The sequence below is a fragment of the Hemiscyllium ocellatum genome, chromosome 8 (assembly GCF_020745735.1).
Source record: "Hemiscyllium ocellatum isolate sHemOce1 chromosome 8, sHemOce1.pat.X.cur, whole genome shotgun sequence".
Classification (NCBI taxonomy): domain Eukaryota; kingdom Metazoa; phylum Chordata; class Chondrichthyes; order Orectolobiformes; family Hemiscylliidae; genus Hemiscyllium; species Hemiscyllium ocellatum.
This window is the reverse complement of record NC_083408.1, coordinates 34194825-34216192: the sequence shown is the minus strand read 5'-3', so window position 1 is coordinate 34216192 and position 21368 is coordinate 34194825. Positions and strand designations below refer to the sequence as shown.

General features: G+C 40.8%; 1 protein-coding gene across 2 annotated transcripts in view; it reads right to left on the bottom strand.

Annotated features, from left to right (window-relative positions):
- Positions 1-4793: 4793 nt before the first annotated feature.
- The window catches only part of pacs2 (phosphofurin acidic cluster sorting protein 2), a 277860-nt gene continuing 261285 nt past the window's right edge, over positions 4794-21368 (bottom strand). For both annotated transcript variants that reach the window (XM_060828324.1, XM_060828323.1), the window contains 5 exons: positions 18872-18914; positions 18240-18372; positions 9705-9937; positions 9357-9470; positions 4794-5519 (listed from right to left, as the gene is read on the bottom strand). In XM_060828324.1, the coding sequence (XP_060684307.1) occupies positions 5401-5519; positions 9357-9470; positions 9705-9937; positions 18240-18372; positions 18872-18914 (642 nt within the window). In that variant the 3' untranslated portion in view covers positions 4794-5400. The remainder of the gene's footprint in view (positions 5520-9356; positions 9471-9704; positions 9938-18239; positions 18373-18871; positions 18915-21368) is intronic.

Here is a 21368-nt window from a genome sequence, read left to right as displayed (position 1 = left end):
TATGGATAACGGTTATTTTATTTAATTGTAGTACTCAATGTATTACATGTCTGTTCCTTCATAAGTCTTCACCAGTATAAAAAGAAAACAAAAACTTGTGCTACATGGGCTTGCAAAACACAAAAGACTGCAATCTATTATCAGCCTCCTAGAGTGAAAATCCAAAAATAAGTTTCATTAAAAAAATTAAAAACAAAACGTTTTTTTAAATTCTGGACAGCAAAACAGTGCGTACTTTCATAAAGATGCATCTGTATTCAAAATCATTCACATACATACAGCAGTTTCACACACACTGCTTCCATACTGATTCCAGGTCACAGGCAGATGTTCACAGTGCAGCACAGACTGTGACTGACTCTTATAACAAGATGCTGATTAAAAAAGAATGCTGGATATGGTATTTGTTGTTAACACATTGGCTGTTTATTTGGTACTGGTTGATTGAAAACTTGGGCAATACTTGGAACTCTTAATTCCCTCTCAGCTTTAGACTTGTAACTACTAACCAAAGCCACTGATGTCAGATGTACATCATCATTAGCTCCAAACCAAAGAACAAATGATTCACAAAAGCTGTGTGTCATGCTCATCATTTGTAAAACATATGCCAAAGGCCTTCTGGCTCCTGTTTCTGGAGATCAGCCTGAAAACTAAAGAGCTGTGGATGGGGTTTCATCAACCACATCACCTTCTAATTCTGGACAGAGGCCAGTAAGGAAAGGGGGAAAAAAGAAGGAAACAATAGAGAAAACTTACAACACAAGAAACAAAAAAATTAACACAAACATTGAAACCAGAAGCACAGAGATATCAGTAGGGAAAAACAGGAATGAGTAACAGTAGAAAGAGCAATGAGAAAATAGTTCCAAGGAATAATAAAAACAAATAAGACAAAGAAAAAAGTAACAAAATTGCAGACGAAAACAGTAATAGCAGTGAAAGAATAAATGAGAAAATTAAAATAAGAAAAAAAAAAACAAAAAGGTAAACTGTAAAGAATAAGTAAAATGAATAGGAGGAAGCTCAGAAAAGACTAATATCTGTTGGTAATGTGACCACTTTAAAAGGTTATTATCAAGTGGTTACAGTTTAGCAAGTATCAGTGTAAAATCTCAAGTAAGTATTCATGATTACCATTAATGGACATTAAAAAGCTTCAAAGAGCATATTTGTAAGAGTCAGGTGGCAGTTAATTCATCACCCTTAAAAAGAAGTGGGCATGTACCTGCATGTCGCGATACAGTGCACATGGTGTTACACCAGTAACCTGTTTTCTAAGTCAATTGCAAACACCCTCAAAAATTATTCAGCACTATAGTGCCAACATAAATACATCTCTCCAGGTTACTGAACTATATTAGTAAAGTGGAATGGGTTTTGAGTCACATCCTGACTAGTGCGTTACATGATCACCATTTAGTGAGAAAGTGGCTTATCCTTCTGCTTGTTGAACAAAAGCTCAGGAAGAAGTTAAAAAAAAATGCAAAATGCACAAAGGATGTTCTAGAACCAGTTAACATTTGGTATGCACTCAAGTGATGACATTGTGTTTCTGCAGCAGTTAAACTCATTACATGATCATTTAGTCTATAGCACCTCTAATTCATGTCCTTTGGAATTTAGCTCCAGTCCGGAACAAAATAGCACAAATGCACTTGATAAAACAATTTCCTTTTTTCTCCTCCAACATGGAAAGCATCATATCCAAGCATGATACCTTAAGGGACCTGTGCTGCTGACCCCACAGCCCAGATAAGCTTAGTGAACACAAAAGTACCAAACAGCAGAAATCAGTGGTTTTCTATACAGCCTGCCTATGGATAAGTCCCACATCATAACACCTTTTCACAAAATCAATATTAAATGCTACATATTGAGCACTGGAGATGGAATTAGGATTTTGGGACTGGTAATATTACTTTTCCCTTAAAGAAAATAGCAGCATATTCAGGACCTGGAAACAGTATGTGAATAACACAGTTTGACATCTACCGACAATGTAGAATTAGAGTAGTACCATTATAAACAATTGCATATTTCCACAGTCACAAAGCAGTCTTTAGTACATCAGGTTAATTCAGAAATGGTATTGGATAAGCATTTTCATTTCTTTGCTCATATTAAGTAACATGGAAAATAAATTAGAAAAACAGTGGGTTTTTGAATGATCAATAGCACAGCTGTCAGTATGTGAATCTGAAATTCTCAGGTCTCCAATAATGGAGAGACCTTGCCCTCAATCCTGAAGACCGAGACTATTATGCCAACACCTTTCAAAAGCAGCCATTTTGGTGGTTTCAATGATAAATTTTTTTTAGTTAAAGTTTGAGTGTGTAAAGCATTGCTTTACTGATAGGGTTTCTTAGTGCACCAAGACTGATATAGAACGTTCTGGAATACCTACTTCCTTCCAATTTCCAAGCTCTTCCACAGAGTTACAACTTTTGAAACAAAAATCCTCCTCTCTTTCCTCGCCCCGTTAATTTTCTTTTCTGAAGGTGTTGATTCTCTCTAGGGTATGGTTCTGTGAACCATCTCACTTATGCCCTTGGTTTTGGTGAGTTATTCACAAGGCATCACGATCAAAGCTGACCCTGTTACACTTGACACACACATTCTCCTGAAGAGTGACTGGAGAGGGACAAGGAGCAGGAATGTTGGTAGATTTTCCTAAACTAGGCATGCTACAGATAATTTATAATACCCCACTTTTAAGTTCTCCGGGAATCAAATAGCTCTGTGCAAGCCATGCATCCAAGCAGAGGTCTCTTATACAGTCAAGTATAATACAGGACAAGAATCCACTCATCCTGAGGAGGATTACTTACTTTATTCCCACTTAGAAGCAGAGTGGAAAATTGAAGTGGTGGCAGTGAAACACAATACGGGACATGAAGTAAAACAGACAGGATCGATTTGGCTACCCAGTATACATCTGATCAATACTGTTTGACAGGTAGCTGAAACGATCTAACTTGCAACGTCCAATTTCACTCCCAATGAACTGAATAACCCTGTAAAAACTTTTAGTGCACTGAAAGTAAGGAATGAGGCAGCTACCTGGTTAAAGACAACACATATCTAAGACACATTCTTACTTTTCTCAAGCCCTTCAAATTTGACCTTTGGAAATGGCCAAACATCACACACTCTTCTATTAACTAGTGGTAATAACCTTTGGAATAGACAACTGCCGAGAACCGAATTGTGAAAGTGGTACTTATAATAAACTGGGTCAGAGATCTGAACTCACACAGGAAGCAGTAATGCAATAGAAACCAAATGCTTATACTTTGTGTTATGTAGCTTTGATGTAAGGCTTAAGTCTACATGAATGTATTATTACACAAAGGCATATAAACTAATGCAGAGATTAGTGGTCTAGCACCAGATACTGAAGATGGATGCCAGATTTTCCATATCTACATCTTATTTAAACTTCAAGACACTTAAAGATTCGCAGTTTTACTTGTCACTTTTATGCCTGCAATTTGATGCACTCTCAGGCATTAGTTTACAGGCAAGTTAGACCCCGTAGGAGAGCTCCTGACTTTGTCATGTTTTAAGGCAGGTGAGATCCAATTAATTCCCAACCAGAATTATAACTTAAACACATTTTGGCACATTAAAACAAAAACAGTCCAAGGTATTTGCAAAAACAGAAAGCACACACAGTCAAGGTTAAACTTCATAATGAGATTATTAATATTTTCCAACATGTAGGAAATCAATGCAACATGGTTTATTTTCTGGTAAGCTACAAGCCTAATTTTGAACCACATATTCTGACCTATGAAACATCATTTTAAAGCTCTTGTGCCAATACAAGGTATGGGGAAAGAAATTCATTCTGTTAAAAGCAAATGCCCTTTGGTGCTTGTAGTGCCAGATTTTGCACCATCACTGCACCAGTCTATATAAAACTGTACAACATAAGTTATTAGTGTCAAAACAAACGTCAGTATGCACTCCTTCAAGAAATAACGTTCTTTTTCAGGAGGCCTAGTTAAATGCATAAAAATTATATTTTTAACTATCAAAGCTATGCTAACAAATTGTTATGTACACTGCAAACTTTCAGCAACACCACAGGGAAAAACAGCCACCTTTCCCTCTTCATTGATAGTTAGATACACTCAAATCAATCAGAGAATCTGAATGATTTACTGAATAGATCTATGTTACATTTGGGGGAAAAAAAAGTCCCATCCCCACCACCCTACCCACTCAAAAAAATAAAAGTTAGGAGTTAGAAATCTGTACACCCCAAGTTATATCACAAAATGAGGTTCAAAGCTGGATATCTGGGACAAATTGCCATCGTTCACTTGCAAGCGTGGTGAAAGCAAAGCCACAGAATTGCTGTGAGGGACAAAGTGTGGGAAAGATCTCAGCTCTTGTGAGTTTTTAAAAAATGTCTTGTTAGTCAACCACAAACTTCACCCATAAAGTGAATTATTGAATAATGAATAAACCACCATTAAAAAAATTAGAGCCTAATTAAAACATGGTGTGACAGTAATATAGGAAGTGCCTTTTATAGAATCACCACAGTGCAAATCAAACCCATTTGCCAGCTTACAAAGTTGAAGAAGGCTTTCAGTGGGGCAACCTTCAGGCTGATCAGCCGAGGCAGGGTCCCTTATTTGTCTGACTTGGTAACAAGCACAATCTTCATGCCAAAGCCCTGCTCAGAATGGTAGTGAAGAGTCTGAATTAAGAAGTAAGGCTCTTAAAAAAAAGGTACCAAATCAAATAACCATAAAGCAATCATCTTCAGACATCACGTGTTGAAGGCCCACTCCATACGTAGCCACTATGGAAATTGTGGGGACTGGGGAGCTAAGAGGGGGACTGCAATGGCCATCTAGGCATTTAACAAACTTGCTCTCAAGATTCAGAATGCATTTACTGGGGGTGGGTGCAGGGGTTGGGTGGTGTACACTAGGGTCATGTGGACCACAAAATTGGTTTGCTGTAACAATATTTAATTGCAGTCAGTTTTTTTTTTGGCCTATGTGGATGAGATATGGCCAAATTGTGGTTTACACTTCAATATGCAGACTTCACTTCTATCTATCAAGAGCTGAAAAACAGGAAGCAATGGCCATAAGGAAACAGGGCAAATGGTTCACCCAAAATTACATCCATATGGCACCCTCCCCTTCCCACAGAAAAAAAGTGCCGCAACATGCTCAGATTACCTTCTGATAAGGCTGATAAGGATATGTATTTTATTCCTTGCCTTAGATCATTGTTTTTAAGAAAAAAATGCAAAGCTCTGACACTGCACGCAAGCAGCAGGCACCTCCAGTTCGAAATAGGTTCTTGGCACTGACTAGTTGCTGGCTCCTAGACCAGCTACAGGTTAAATATTTCTTGCTTAGCTGAGAAGGTTTAGTAAGCTGATTTCAAATGGCCAAAGATGCCAATTGGGAAGTATTTCACATGAGAGGACCACTGAGCAGCAAGCTGGAAAAATTTCACATCGTTCCATTCCACTCCATCAATTGTTACTGGAAGAGAAACAGAAGAAACAGTGAGCAGGATGGACAACAATGTCTATACTTCCTGTTGGGAAGAAAATAAAACACTTAGATGAGAATCTATTTTGACATAAATGTGTTATGATTAGATTACATTAGAGTCCCTACAGTATGGAAACAGGCCCTTTCCGCCCAACAAGTCCACACCGGCCCTCCGAAGAGGAACCCACCCAGACCCATTTCCCTGACTAATACACCTAACACTACGGGCAATTTAGCATGGCCAATTCACCTAACCTGCACATCTTTGTGACTGAGGGGGGAAACCGGAGCACCCAGGAGAAACCCATACAGACACGGGAGAATGTACAAACTCCACACAGACAGTCACCGGAGGTGGGAATTGAACCCGGGTCCCTGGTGCTGTGAGGCAGCAGTGCTAACCACTGAGCCACCATGTTATGGTCTGGAATTCAGTCTGAAAGTTTAGTGGAAGGCGCTTCTATGGTAACATTCAAAACATACTTGAAAAGGAACACATTGCATAGCTAGTGGGAAAGTGCAAGGGGATGGAAGTAAATAAAATGGCTTTATAAAGGTAATTATGAGGGCATGAGAGAGGAACTGACAAAAATAGACTGGAAACAGAGCCTAGTGGGAAAGACAGTAGAGCAAAAATAGCAGGAGTTTGTGGGTATAATTGAGGACACTGTACAGAGATTCATCCCCAAGAAAAGAAAGATTATCCGGGGAGGGGTTAGACAGCCACGGCTGACAAAGGAAGTCAGGAAATGTATTAAAGAAAAAGACAGATCCTATAAAGTGTCCAAGAGCAGTGGGAAATCAGAAGATTGGGAAGGCGCAAAAACAAACAGAGGATAACAAAGTGAGTAATAAGGAAGGAGAGGATCAAATATGAAGGTAGGCTAGCCAGTAATATTAGAAATGATAGTAAAAGTCTATTTCAATACATAAGAAACAAACAACAGGCAAAAGTAGACATTGGGCCATTTCAAACTGATGCAGGAAGCCTAGTCATGGGAGATAAGGAAATAGCAGGAGAACTTAACAAGTACTTTGCGTCAGTTTTCACAGTGGAAGACATGAGTAATATCCCAACAATTAAAGGGAGTCACGGGGGCTGAGTTGAGTATGGTTGCCATTACAAAAAAGAAAGTGCTAGAAAAGCTAAAAGGTCTTAAAATTGATAAATCTCCTGGCCCCGATGGGATACACCCTAGAGTTCTGAGAGAGGTGGCTGAGGAAATAGCGGAGGCATTGGGTGAGAACTTTCAAAAGTCACTGGAGTCAGGGAAAGTCCCGGGTGATTGGAAGATCGCTGTTGTAACCCCCTTGTTCAAGAAAGGATCAAGACAAAAGATGGAAAATTATAGGCCAATTAGCCTAACCTCAGTTGTTGGTAAAATTCTAGAATCCATCATTAAGGATGAGGTTTCTAAATTCTTGGAAGAGCAGAGTCTGATTAGAACAAGTCAACATGGATTTAGTAAGGGGAGGTCGTGTCTGACAAACCTGTTGGGATTCTTTGAAGAGGTGACAAGTAGGTTAGACCAGGGAAAACCAGTGGATGTGGTCTATCTAGACTTCCAAAAGGCCTTTGATAAGGTGCCACATGGAAGGCTGCTGAGCAAGATGAGGACCCATGGTGTTTGAGGGGAGCTACTGGGATGGATCGAGGATTGGCTGTCTGACAGAAGGCAGAGAATTGGGATAAAAGGTTCTTTTTCGGAATGGCAGCCGGTAACAAGCGGTGTCCCGCAGGGTTCAGTGTTGGGGCCGCAGCTGTTCACATTATATATTAATGATCTGGATGAAAGGACTGAAGGCATTCCAGCGAATTTTGACGATGATACGGAGTTAGCTGAACTGGCAGGTAGTACTGAGAAAGTAGGGAGGCTGCAGAAGGATCTAGACAGTTTGGGAGAGTGGTCCAGGAAATGGCTGATGGAATTCAACGTAAGCAAATGCGAGGTCTTGCACTTTGGAAAAAAGAATAAAATCTAAACGGTGAGAAAATTCGTAAAGCCAAAGTACAAAGGGATCTGGGAGTGCTTGTCGAGGATTCTCTAAAGGTAAACATGCAGGTTGAGTCCGTGATTAAGAAAGCGAATGCAATGTTGTCACTTATCTCAAGAGGGTTGGAATATAAAAGCACCGTTGTGCTACTGAGACTTCATAAAGCTCTGGTTAGGCCCCATTTGGAGTACTGTGTCCAGTTTTGGTCCCCACACCTCAGGAAGGACATACTGGCACTGGAACGTGTCCAGCGGAGATTCACACGGATGATCCCTGGAATGGTTAGTCTAACATATGAGGAACGGCTGAGGATCCTGGGATTGTATTGGAGTTCAGAAGATTAAGGTGAGACTTAATAGAAACTTACAAGGTAATATATGGCTTGGAAAGGGTGGACGCTAGGAAGTTTTTTTCCGTTAGGCGAGGAGACTAGGACCCATGGACACAGCCTGAAAATTAGAGGGGGTCAATTCAGAACAGAAATGCGGAGACATTTCTTCAACCAGAGAGTGGTGGGCCTGTGGAATTCATTGCCGCAGAGTGCAGTGGAGGTCAGGACGCTAAATGTCTTCAAGGCAGAGATTGATAGATTCTTGATGTCTCGAGGAATTAAGGGCTACGGGGAGAATGCGGGTAAGTGGAGTTGAAATGCCCATCAGCCATGATTGAATGGCGGAGTTGACTCGATGGGCCAAATGGCCTTACTTCCACTCCTATGTGTTATTGTCTTTTCAAAGAACCAGTACAAGCCTTTGGCCCTGTGTAACTAATTAATGAATCAATAAATAATCACCACCAAACCAACCCATGCTGTTACCTGCTGGAGAGGAAGTGACTCCTGTTTGTATCTTGTATTAACTATAGGAAGATCCCTGCATCAATTCACAGTGTTTTGAAGTGGGAGCAGATCCACAGAAGTTTTCACCAACTATGCATTTTATATTAAAAGCCAAATTTCTAAGAAAGCAAAACTAAAACTGAAATATCTAGTTTATTAGATAGGTCGCTAAAATTGTTAATTATGCAAAAATTGCTCTTTCCCATCAAGAGGGTGTATGCACAGGACATGAATCTCTACAAGGCAGAGTGAGAAAGAATGGGGTTCAGCAAAACATAACCTCGAAACTAACCATCATAGCTTCATGGTTGGAACTAAGATTCAGCTGTGGTCTGGAGTAGCATTCTCACTTCACCCAAAAAAGTCCTGGATTTAAGCCCCTTTCACAAATCTCAAAATAAAGCAAAATACTGTGGATACTGGAAATCTGAAGTAAAAATTGAAAGTGCTGGAAAAGTGTAGGTGGTCTGGCAGTATCTGTGTTGTCAGAGAAACAGAGTTAAATGTTTTGAGTCTGAAATTCTTAAAAAAGGGGCCCTGTTTCTCTCTCCACAGCTGCCAGATCTGCTGAACTTAAAAGGTTGGCTGACATTTGCATTGCAGTACTGAGGAAGTGCTGCACTGTTAAAAGTCACCTTTTGGATGTCATGTTAAACTGTGAACATAAAAGAACACAAGTCAGAGTTCCTCAACCAACAGGATTGAAAAAAATGAAACAGTCTGGCCATTATTATACGCTGTTTGTGTGATGTTACACTATGCCAATGGGCTTCTGCTTTTCTTACATTACAAAAGTGACTACATTTAAAGTGCATCATTAGGTTTAATTTACTTGGAATGCCCTGAGTTTGTTAAAGGCACTACTTAAATGTAAATGCTTCTTTAGTTATGATGTTTCAGAGAGAACCTGTGTATTTTGCCACTGAACATCACTAAAAAAGCACTGTTGTGAGGTGTTCTGCTGCTGTGAATCTAATTTCCTTTTGGCTTACCTCGCAGCATAGTCTGTTGCTGCTTTGCAGTACAGATCAATCGGCTGATGCCTTCAATCACTTGGCTCTTAGATTCCAATTCTTTGTCTTTTGCTTTCTTAGGCAAAAACATCACTATAAAGAAAGAATACAAACGTACTTTTATAAATAACCAAACATTGATATTTGGAGGAACAGCTGCAAATCCAAAAGCATTTCTACTATCAATTAACATATAACAGATTGATTAGTATGCCAACAAAGACCACCTTTCCATAAGAAATAAAGGGGGCAGGCCAAATTAAACACTGGTCCATCTTAGCAGCTACAATAGCAATTAAAGTCAGCCTGGTCTGTGCAATATCTTACCCTTTTTGTTCTTCTCCTTTGTCACCACTGTCATAGACATTGTCGGCAGGGTTGTAACTTCTCCACCGCTTGGCAGTCTGCTGACCTGAAGGGAACGGAAGGTACACTTCAGTGTGTTCTTTGCTGTAGCATCCTTCTTCTCTGGATCCTTCTTCTTGTCAGCCAGCTGTTGTGCAATCCAGTAGTCAACCTGCAGTCCCATCAGTTCTCCACTGTGGCCAAGGCTCTGTGAACTGATGAGAGTCAAGTATCATGACATTACTGCCTGCGAACAGTACACATCAGTGCTCAGAAAAATCTCATCATTTAACAACACTGGTCATTTGGACTTGGCTGTCTATGCTGAATGAACAAACAAGACTATGTGATAACTGTGAATTTGCAACAAATTTGAGACTTGGATTGACCCATGTGATTCAACACAGGATCAGCTCTGCTGAATGTGTTCAGTGGGGTCTAGGAGCTCTCTCATAGTGAAGGAGGAAATTAAAGAAATTAGAGGACAAGTAGATAACACTACTGCCACATGCCAGTGAGCAGTCATACAGTGAGGGACAGGGGAAATAGTTACAAAAGGGAAGGTAAAACAGAATACAGACTTTGTTTTTAACATTGTTTTTACATGAGAATTTAAACTAAGAATGTGAATGCTGGAGATCTACCTGCGACTCCACTTTCAAGGAGCTACGACCCTGCACTCCAAGTTCTCTTTGTTCAGCAACACTCCCTGGGACCTTACCATTAAGTGTGTAAGTCCTGCTAAGATTTGCTTTCCCAAAATGCAGCACCTCACGTTTATCTGAATTAAACTCCATCTGCCACTTCTCAGCCCATTGGGCCATCTGGTCCAGATCCTGTTGTAATCTGAGGTAACCCTCTTCGCTGTCCACTACACCTCCAATTTTGGTGTCACCTGCAAACTTACTAACTGTACCTCTTATGCTCGCATCCATATCATTTATGTAATTGACAAAAAGTAGAGGACCCAGCACCGATCCTTGTGGCACTCTACTGGTCACAGTCCTCCAGTCTGAAAAACAACCCTCCACCACCATCCTTTACTGGTTTTGTCTATATCCACTCTGGTTTGAGACTTCATAAAAAAAAGTCTAATAAATTAGTCAGATAAATTTTCCTTTCATGAAGTCATGCTAACTTTGGATTAAATTATTATTTTCCCAAAGGTGGTATTATTACTTACGTAATAATCGATACCAATACTTTTCCAAAAAACAATAATAAATGTCTGCCTAGTTGGCCTAGAGTTACCCACATTCTGCCTCCCTCCCTTTTTGAATTGGAGTGTCACAATGATTAGATTAGATTACCTACAGTGTGGAAACAGACCCTTCGGCCCAATAAGTCCACACCAACCCACCGAAGCGCAACCCACCCATACCCTTACCCTTCACCTAACACTATTGGCAATTTAGCATGGCCAATTCACCTGACCTGCACGTCTTTGGACTGTGGGAGGAAACCGGAGCACCCGGAGGAAACCCACACAGGCAAGGGGAGAATGTGCAAAGTCCGCACAGTCAGTCGCCTGAGGCGGGAATTGAACCCGGGTCTCTGGTGCTGTGAGGCAGCAATGCTAACCACTGTGCCGCATTTTTCCAAATCCTCTGGTACTTCTTCAGAATCCAATAATTCATAACACTACAACCAATACACCCATTATCTCTGTAACTACTGCTTTTAAGATGCTAGGATGCAAGGGGACATATATGCCTTTAGCCTCATTAGCTTGTCTGATACTACTACTTCAGTGATGGTGATGATCCTTAATTCTCCCCTGGTTTTCTTTAGTATTAATGGCACATTTGAAATATCCTCCCCGTAAAGATTGATACAAAATAACTATCTGACTCCTGTCATTTCCATGATCCCCATAACTGTCTTTCCAGATTCATTTTCTAAAGAGCCTCAGTTCACTTTGACATAGTTTCTTTTGTATATTTAAAGAAAATCTTACTGTCAGTTTTTATACTATTTGCTAATTTATTTATTTCTGCCTCCTTTACTAGATTTATTTTATTTTATTTTCTCTGCCTCCTTTACTAGATTTACCTCCGTCTTCAGTGATATTTGGCCTCCTTATATACTATTTTCTTTGAACTTAATACTCACCTTAACTTCCTTGGTTAGCCATAAGACCATAAGACATAGGAGTGGAAGTGCGGCCATTCGGCCCATCGAGTCCACTCCGCCATTCAATCATGGCTGATGGGCATTTCAACTCCACTTACCAGCGTTCTCCCCGTAGCCCTTAATTCCTCGAGACAACAAGAATCTATCAATCTCGGCCTTGAAGACATTTAGCATCCCGGCCTCCACTGCACTCTGTGGCAATGAATTCCACAGGCCCACCATCCTCTGGCTGAAGAAATGTCTCCGCATTTCTGTTCTGAATTGACCCCCTCTAATTCTAAGGCTGTGTCCACGGGTCCTAGTCTCCTCGCCTAAAGGAAACAATTTCCTAGCGTCCACCCTTTCCAAAGTCTCAGTAGCACATCTCTGCTTTTATATTCCAACCCTCTTGAGATAAATGACAACATTGCATTCGCTTTCTTAATCACAGACTCAACCTGCATGTTTACCTTTAGAGAATCCTCAACAAGCATTCCCAGATCCCTTTGTACTTTGGCTTTACTAATTTTCTCACCATTTAGAAAGTAGTCTATGCTTTTATTCTTTTTGCCAAAGTGCAAGACCTCGTACTTGCTCACGTTAAATTCCATCAGCCATTTCCTGGACCACTCTCCCAACCTGTCGAGATCCTTCTGTAGCCTCCCTACTTTCTCAGTACTACCTGCCTGTCCACCTAACTTCGTATCATCGGCAAACTTCGCTAGAATGCCCCCAGTCCCCTCATCCAAATCATTAATATATAACGTGAACAGCTGCTGCCCCAACACTGAACCCTGAGGGACACCGCTCGCCACCGGCTGCCATTCTGAAAAAGAACCTTTTATCCCAATTCTCTGCCTTCTGTCAGACAGCCAATCCTCAATCCATCCCAGCAGCTCACCTCGAACACCATGGGCCCTCATCTTGCTCAGCAGCATCCCGTGTGGCACCTTATCAAAAGCCTTTTGAAAGTCTAGATAGACCACATCCACTGGGTTTCCCTGGTCTAACCTACTTGTCACCTCTTCAAAGAATCCCAACAGGTTTGTCAGGCATGACCTCCCCTTACTAAATCCATGTTGACTTGTTCTAATCAGACTCTGCTCTTCCAAGAATTTAGAAACCTCATCCTTAATGATGTATTCTAGAATTTTACCAACAACCAAGGTTAAGCTAATTGCCTATAATTTTCCATCTTTTGTCTTGATCCTTTCTTGAACAAGAGGGTTACAACAGCCATCTTCCAATCATCCGGGACCTTTCCTGACCCAGTGACTCTTGAAAGATCTCAACCAATGCCTCCGCTATTTCCTCAGCCACCTCTCTCAGAACTCTAGGGTGTATCCCATCGGGGCCAAGAGATTTATCAATTTTAAGACTTTTTAACTTTTCTAGCACTCTCTCTTTCGTAACGGCAACCATACTCAACTCAGCCCCGTGACTCCCTTTAATTGTTGGGATATTACTCATGTCTTCCACTGTGAAAACTGACGCAAAGTACTTGTTAAGTTCTCCTGCTATTTCCTTATCTCCCATCACTAGGCTTCCTGCATCAGTTTGAAGTGGCCCAATGTCTACTTTTGCCTGTCGTTTGTTTCTTAAGTACTGAAAGAAACTTTTACTATCATTTCTAATATTACTGGCTAGCCTACCTTCATATTTGATCCTCTCATTTCTTATTACACTCTTTGTTATCCTCTGTTTGTTTTTGTATCCTTCCCAATCTTCTGATTTCCCACTGTTCTTGGCCACTTTATATGATCTCTCTTTTTCTTTAATACATTTCCTGACTTCCTTTGTCAGCCATGGTTGTCTAATCCCTCCCCGGATAAGCTTTCTTTTCTTGGGAATGAACCTCTGTACAGCCAAGGTTGGTTTATCCCTCTCATAGAAACTTTCCTCCTTATTGGGATGTATTTTTGCTGAGAGTAATGAATTACCTCCTTAAATGAATGCCACTGCTTGCTTACTGTCATTCCTGCTAATCCATCCATCCAGGCCACTTTAGCCAAAGAATCATTTCATTGTAATTCCCTTTTGAGTTAAATATAGTTGTTTCCAATTCAAGTTTCTCACTCTTAAACTGAATATTAAATTCTATAATGTTATGATCACTACTTCCTAGGGGATCTTTTACTGTGAGGCCATTTATTTAACTTGCCTCAATATTGATACCCAGATCATAGACAACTCCATGGTTGGCTACATATTGCTCTAGAAATCTATTCCTAATGCATTCGATGAATTAGTTATCATAGATACCCTTTCCCATCTGATTAATCCAATCAACAAGATTAAAGTCATCCATAATTATTGTTCTATTCTTTTCATATGCTCCTAATATTTGTTCGTTTATAGTCTTTCCCACAGAGTGGCTACATTTTGGGGGTTTCTCACCACTGTTACCACAGTCTTCTTTCCTTTGCTGTTTTGTTTCTACCCCTACCATAATGGACTGTACATCACCGCAGCCTAGATTGTCTCTCAACATTTCATCCACTATTAACAGTGCTACCCCAACATCTTTTCCATCCCTCGAGGCTCTCTAAAAGGTCAAATATCCTTGATTGATAAGTTCTCAGTTTTGATCTCCTTGTTACCATGTTTCTATAATGGTTTTGAGACCAGAGTCATTTACCTCAATATGCACCACCAATTTGTCCACTTTATTCCAAATTCTCCACGCATGAAGATGCAAAGCTTTTAAGTTTGTTCTATTAACAAATTTTCCTACATTTTTATGGTTCCTTGGAACAATATGACATTCACACCTTCTGCCTCTTCCTTTTGTTATTTTCTGGTGAACAAACAGCCCCATCACTAACCTGCAATCCTACCTTCTCCTTTATCTTTGATTTTAGAATTTTCCATGCAACTGAATACGTCCTCACACTTTCATGTAAATCCCTATCCATAACCCTAGTTATGCAATTAATCAAGATTCTGGTCTCAGTATGATTTTGGTGGAGCCAGCCCATCAGAACAGCACCTTCCTTCCCCAGTACTGGTGCCAATGTTCAAAGAGAGGAAGAAATGGGACTTTTGGCAAATAATACATTTCATAGAGAGATGTACAGCATGGAAACAGACCCTTTGGTCCAACCTGTCCATGCCGACCAGATATCCTAATCTACTCTAGTCTCTTTTGCCAGCACTTGGCCCATATCCTTCCAAACCTTCCCATTCATATACCCATCAAGCTGCATTTTAAATGTTGCAATTGCACCAGCCTCCACCACTTCCACTGACAGCTCTGAGTGAACAAGTTGCCCCTTAGGTCTCTTTCATATCTTTCACCTCTCATATTAAACCTTTGCCCTCTAGTTCTGGACTACCCCAACCCAAGGAAAAGACTTTGTCTATTTATCCTATCCATGCCCCTCATGATATTATAAACCTCGTTAAGGTCACCTCTCAACCTCTGATGCTCCAGGGAAAACAACCCCAGCCTATTCAACTCTCCCTATAGCTCAAACCCTCTAACCCTGGCAACATCCTTGTAAATCTTTTCTGAACCCTTTCAAGTTTCACAACATCCTTCCAATAGGAAGGAGACCAGAATTGCACGCAATATTCCAACAGTGGCCTAACCAATGTCCTGACCAGCCGCAACATGACCTCTCAATGCCTATACTCAAAACACTGAACAATAAAGGAAAGCACACCAACGCTGCCTTCATTATCTTATCCACCTACCACTCTACTTTCAAGGAGTTATGAACCTGCACTTCAAAGTCTCTTGGTTCAGCAACACTCCCTCGGACCTGACCATTAAGTGTATAAGTCCTGCTAAAATGTGCTTTCTCAAAATGCAGCACCTCGCGTTTATCTAAATTAAACTCCATCAAGTGGAATAGAATTGAAGGTTTTGGGGTGTTTTTGAAACATGTGAGTCACACATACATGGGAGTGAGTTACACATTGGAATCTAACCGAATTGGTTCCAGGTGATTCATATAATCCCGACAGTGGAGAAACAAGCCCTTCAGCCCAACAAGACCACACCGACCCTCAGAAGAATAACCCATCCAGACTCATTTTCCCACATTTACCCCCTGACTAATGCACCTCACCTACACATCCCTGAACACTCTGGGCAATTTTAACAGGGTTTGGATTGGATGGTTAATATACAGACTAACAGATACCCAGGAGTGCGATCCGGACTGGAATCTAATCAAAGGATTGAGCTGGCTAATGTATAGAGTCCCTTAAAAATGGAAGTCAGTTACAGATTGGAATTTTATCAAGGGGATTTGGGATGATTATGTGTAGAATAACAGATACCCAGGAGTGAGCTGTAGACTGCAGTCAAATTGAGGAGATTGGTGATTTATAAACAGAGCAACGGGATATGAGAGGGGAGAAAGCAGAGGAGAAAGTACCCACCTTGGACCAACTCAAAAATGAGCTGAGCCAGACAGGATTCAACTGCTGTATGTGGAGGTTTCCATGTGTTCTGAAAAATGGGAGAGAAACAGGCAGATACTCACACTTTCTATGATGTTGCAGTCAAATATCTGAAGGACAGTGTTGAATTCTTATGATTTGGAGGTGCCTGTATTAGACTGGGATGGACAAAGTTAGCAATCATACAGCACCAGGTTATAGTCCAACAGGTTATTTGGAGGCACTAGCTTTCAGAGCACTGCTTCAACCACCTGATAGAGAAGCAGCACTCCGAAAGCTACAGCCTCAAAATAAACCTGTTGGATTATAACCTGGTGTAGTGTGATTTTTAATTTTGAATTCTTATGGAATTCATAGGCATTCGATAAGGCCACCTTGACAGAGAAATTGATTCTTTTCTTGCATTTTAACAGAATGAGAAACATTGAAGTCTCGTAATTCAGGCTTCTACCTCAACCAAAGTCGAGATGTTGTCCTCTCATCTATATGAGTGTCTAGTCAGAGTCAACAAAAATGACCACCAGCATGAGGTCAACTAAAAAGTGACCCAAGCTGAAGTGAAGGATCGAGGAAGAGGTGAGCATGCTGACTGCTTCACTACCTGCCCTGTATTAATATGTTCGGCAGGTTTGAATAACTGATTGACATAGGAGAAACTACCAGTCCCTGGAAATACAGGATATTAACAGGTGCTTAGAGACAGAGGCTATACTTAGTCTGGCAGCCACCTTCTTTAGATAGAGGAAGTCTGGGAAAATAAAGAAGATGGAAGGAGAGAGGGCGAGAGCTTCCTAACTCTAAGGGGAATTCTGGTGTCACAAACTAGAGAGATCATGACTCGAAATACTATCCATTCATTTGTTTTCCAGGATTAAATAAACTACTTTTGACTGTCACAGGTACAATGGTCTTCCTATCGATGTAGCTGATACATCATATCACAACTATTACTTCTTAATTTGCTTAACTGACTTTCTTGAAATAGTTTACAAATTCTTGACTGCCTTTTAACTGACAAATCCTGAACCTCAAAACTTGCAGATAAATTCAGAGTCTGGGAATTCTGTAGTGAGTAATACCTGTTTGGTACCCCATCCATCACCTTCAACATTCAGCACCCTCACTCCTGACACACAATGGCAGCAGTATGTACCAATTACCAGATGCACAGCAGTAACTCACCCAGGCTCTTTTGACAACACGTTTCAAATTTGCAACCTCCACATCTAAAAGATAAAGGGTAGATGATGCTTGGGAACACCATCACCCGCAAACTCCTTTCAAAGTCACACATCATCCGGACTCAGAATTATATTGCCGCTCCTTCACTGTCACTGTCACATCCTCTTTTTGGTGTACCTACACTCTATGCAGTGCAGTGGTTCAAACTGGCAACTCACCATCACCTTCTCAAGGGAAATTAAGGTTGGGCAATGAGCACTGCTCTAGTCAGTGACACCCACATCCCATGAACTCCAAAGCCTGCCCATCATCAATAAGCCAGGAGTGTGATGAAATACTGATCTGGATGAGCATAGCTCCAACAACACTTTAAAAGCTCAACAATATTCAGGACAAAGCAGCTCATTTGCCAGTCATCCCATCTGCCACATTTAACATTCACACACTCCAACATTGAAACACAGGTCTGCAGTGAGTACCATATACAGATGCAGAAAGGGAACTCACAGAGGCTCCTTTTACAGTATTATCCAAGTCTGTAACCTCTGTCACCTAGAAGGGAAAGGCAGCAAGTGTTTGGGAACACCACAAATGGAAGTTTCTCACTGAACCATACAAATCCTGACATGGAAATACAACACATTCCTTCATCACTATGGATAAAATCTCGCCACTCCCTACCTAACAGCATTGTAAGTCTATCTACACCAGATGGACTGTAGCAGTTCAAGAAGGTGTCTCACCTTCTGGCCTCACTAATGATCTTCACATTCTGGGTAAGACTTAAAAGAAAGGCTTCTCTCAAATGCTTACCTCGAGTACAGTCCACTTCCAACAGACGGGGAGGAAGGTGGTGTAGGGGAAGCTTCTTTCATTGCTGGAGACAGTGTTGGAGGAGTAGAAGACAAGACACTAGGGCCTGAAGTAGCAGCATCATCAGAATCACCTGCAGGTAATATAACTTTATTTAGCTCTAGTATGGTATGAGCTGACAGTGTAAGTCTAAGACATATTTGATAAAAATCTCTAACCAATGACAGTATCAAATGCCAGAGAGCACAACACTCATTTGGACAAGAGTCAAGTTCCTTTCCATTAATGGTTTGCAAACTGGGTTCCACAGATACTTCCCAAGAAGCCCATGAAATAATGTGAAAATGTTGCAGTTGCATGTGCTATGCAGTGTGGGCTGTCTGTCTCACCTGGAGATGCATAGAGTGACACAAATGTAAATGCCTGTTTCCTTAGAAATATTCTTGAAAGACTCATGCAGCACTTGTTGCATTAGAATTGAGATTGGGGTAGAGTGTTGATCAGTGATTATTAGCCCATTTGTGCAGGGGTAATGCAAAGAAATAAGCTTGAGAACCAGTTCTCTGCATGGCCTCACACATATTTCCCCATCATTTGCAGGAAATCAATTGAGCTCAGAGGAAATTACCAACCTGACGTCGCTGAAGACTGCTCCACAATTCCGACTTTCACCACCTGCAATATTATAGATTCAGTACAATGTATTAAGAGCAGAAAGTATCAAGAATCAGCAGCCAATTACTATGAAGAACATGTGTTGATAGACAGTTTATATGCATATCTTCCTCAGTATCTGGGCTGTTTGTACAGTATGAGAATTAGAATCCCTGTGGAAACAGGCCCTTTGGCCCAACAAGTTCACACCGACCCTCCGAAGAGTAACCCACCCAGACCCATTCCCCCACCCGATATTTATCCCTGACTAATAACCTACACTATGGACAATTCATCTAACCTGCACATCTTTGGATTGTGGGAAGAAACCCACACAGGCACGGGGAAAATGTGCAAACTTCACAGAGACTGGGATCGAACCCGGGTCCTGGCGCTGTGAAGCAGCAACGTTAACCACTGAGCCGCCGTGTCACCCATGTGGAGCACAAGACACTCATCATTTGATCATACAGAGTCAGCCTCTCAATTCCAGAATAGGGAGTACAGCTTCTCAGTATCTGGATTTCATGGAATGTTTAACCTTCTGTGTTTCTGTTGATTATATACAGGTTACAATCCATAATTTTAAATGAAAAATAAGTTACAGTGACACAAAAGCAAGCTATGCAAATGTCTAATACACCTACCTCAAAATGCAAGCATACACTCAACTCACTTCCTCAAAGACATGCATATATATTCAACCTTTTCTCCGACTGGCATCAATTCCTCGACTCTCTTCATGGTGAAATGCATTCAGCCATCCTCCATAAATATACACAAGTATTCCTTCAGTGCTTCCTCAGTGTTCCTGACTAACTTTGTAGCCCATCTCTAAACCACCCAGAATGCATGCATATACTTTTTCAAAATTGAAAATCACACAACACCAGGTTATAGTCCAACAGGTTTATTCGGACTATAACCTGGTATTGTGTGATTTTTAACTTTGTACACCCCGTCCAACACTGGCACCTCCAAACTACGTACACTTTTTCAGGTCATGTGCCCATCAAAAATCGCTCTACAGTCTCACATACAAACACAAGCTTCAATGAAAATCTAGTGTACACTTGTTCAATCACAATCTCCATCCAACTAAATTCCCACAAAACTGCAACACTCATGTCTCAACAAACACACAAAATGTATTTTCTTTTCTGTTGAGTTCATAAAACATCCTCTCTCTTGATAATAAGCATTAAACATTGTAGACCACTTGGCCTCTGGATCTACTTTACCACTTAAGATGATTATGGCTGATCTGATCATGAATTTAACTCCACATTCTTTCCTAATCTACATAACTCTTGATTTCCTTGACAATCAAAAATGTATCTAACTTAGTGTGACGTATATTTACGATCCAGTATTCACTGCTCATCCAGGAAGAGACTAAGTTCGAAAACTAACAACCCTTTGAGAGAAGAAATTCTCCCTCATTTGTGTTTTAATTAGGATTTCTCATTTTTAAATTGTGCCTCCAGTTCTAGATTATCTCACAAGGTGGAACATTTTCCACCCAGGTACAATCACCTCTCAGTAATACTTAGAATCAATAGCTAGTAATACGCAGCAAGACCATTCATTATAGAGTTGTGATTAAAATTTACATAACAGGAATTGAATGATAGTGAAGATTTCAGATGTGCGATTTGAGCAGGATTTGAAGGAAAGAGGCATGTCAAAGCAGAAAAATTTACAAATATATGACAACTAACAGTTGAATAATAACTGAGGAGACACCAGAAAAGCAGAATGTTTGACGATAGAGGATTTATGAGTTTTTCCCATATTCATCTCCAGATGTGGTTAGCCCAATTGTGCAAGCGGTGGTAGTGATGAGCTGCCTCCTTGAGCAACAGTCTACCATGTAGTGTAGGTGCACCCATAGTGCTATGAAGGAGGGAGGGAATTCCAGGATTTTGACCCAACATCAATGAAGGAATTGCAATATATTTTCAAGTTAGGATGGTGAGTGGTTTGCATGGGAACTTGTAGCTGGTGGTGCTCCCTATGTATCTGCTGTCCTTTCAGATGGTAAAGCTTGTGGGCACTGAAGGTTTTGTCGAAGCAACCTTGGTGAGTTATTGCAGTGCATCTCATAGATGGCACACTGCGTAAGAGAATGAAGTGAATGTTGATGGGGTTAGCTGGGGTTCAAGTCAAGCTGGCTGCTTTATCCTGGACAGTATCAAACTTGAGTATTGGAGCTGCACTCTTCCAGGTGAACAAGGAGTATTCCATCACATTCCTGACTTGTACTCCATTACTCACAGCTGGATTCCTAGCCTCTGACATGCACTTATATTTATATTGGCTCAATTTATGGCCAATAGTAACCCCCAGGATATTGATCATGGGGGATTCAGTAATGCCACTGAGGATAGTTAGGTTTTCCCTTGTTAGAGATAGTTATTGCTTGACACTGACATGAATATTGTTAACCAACCCACGTCCTGAGGAATCACAAAT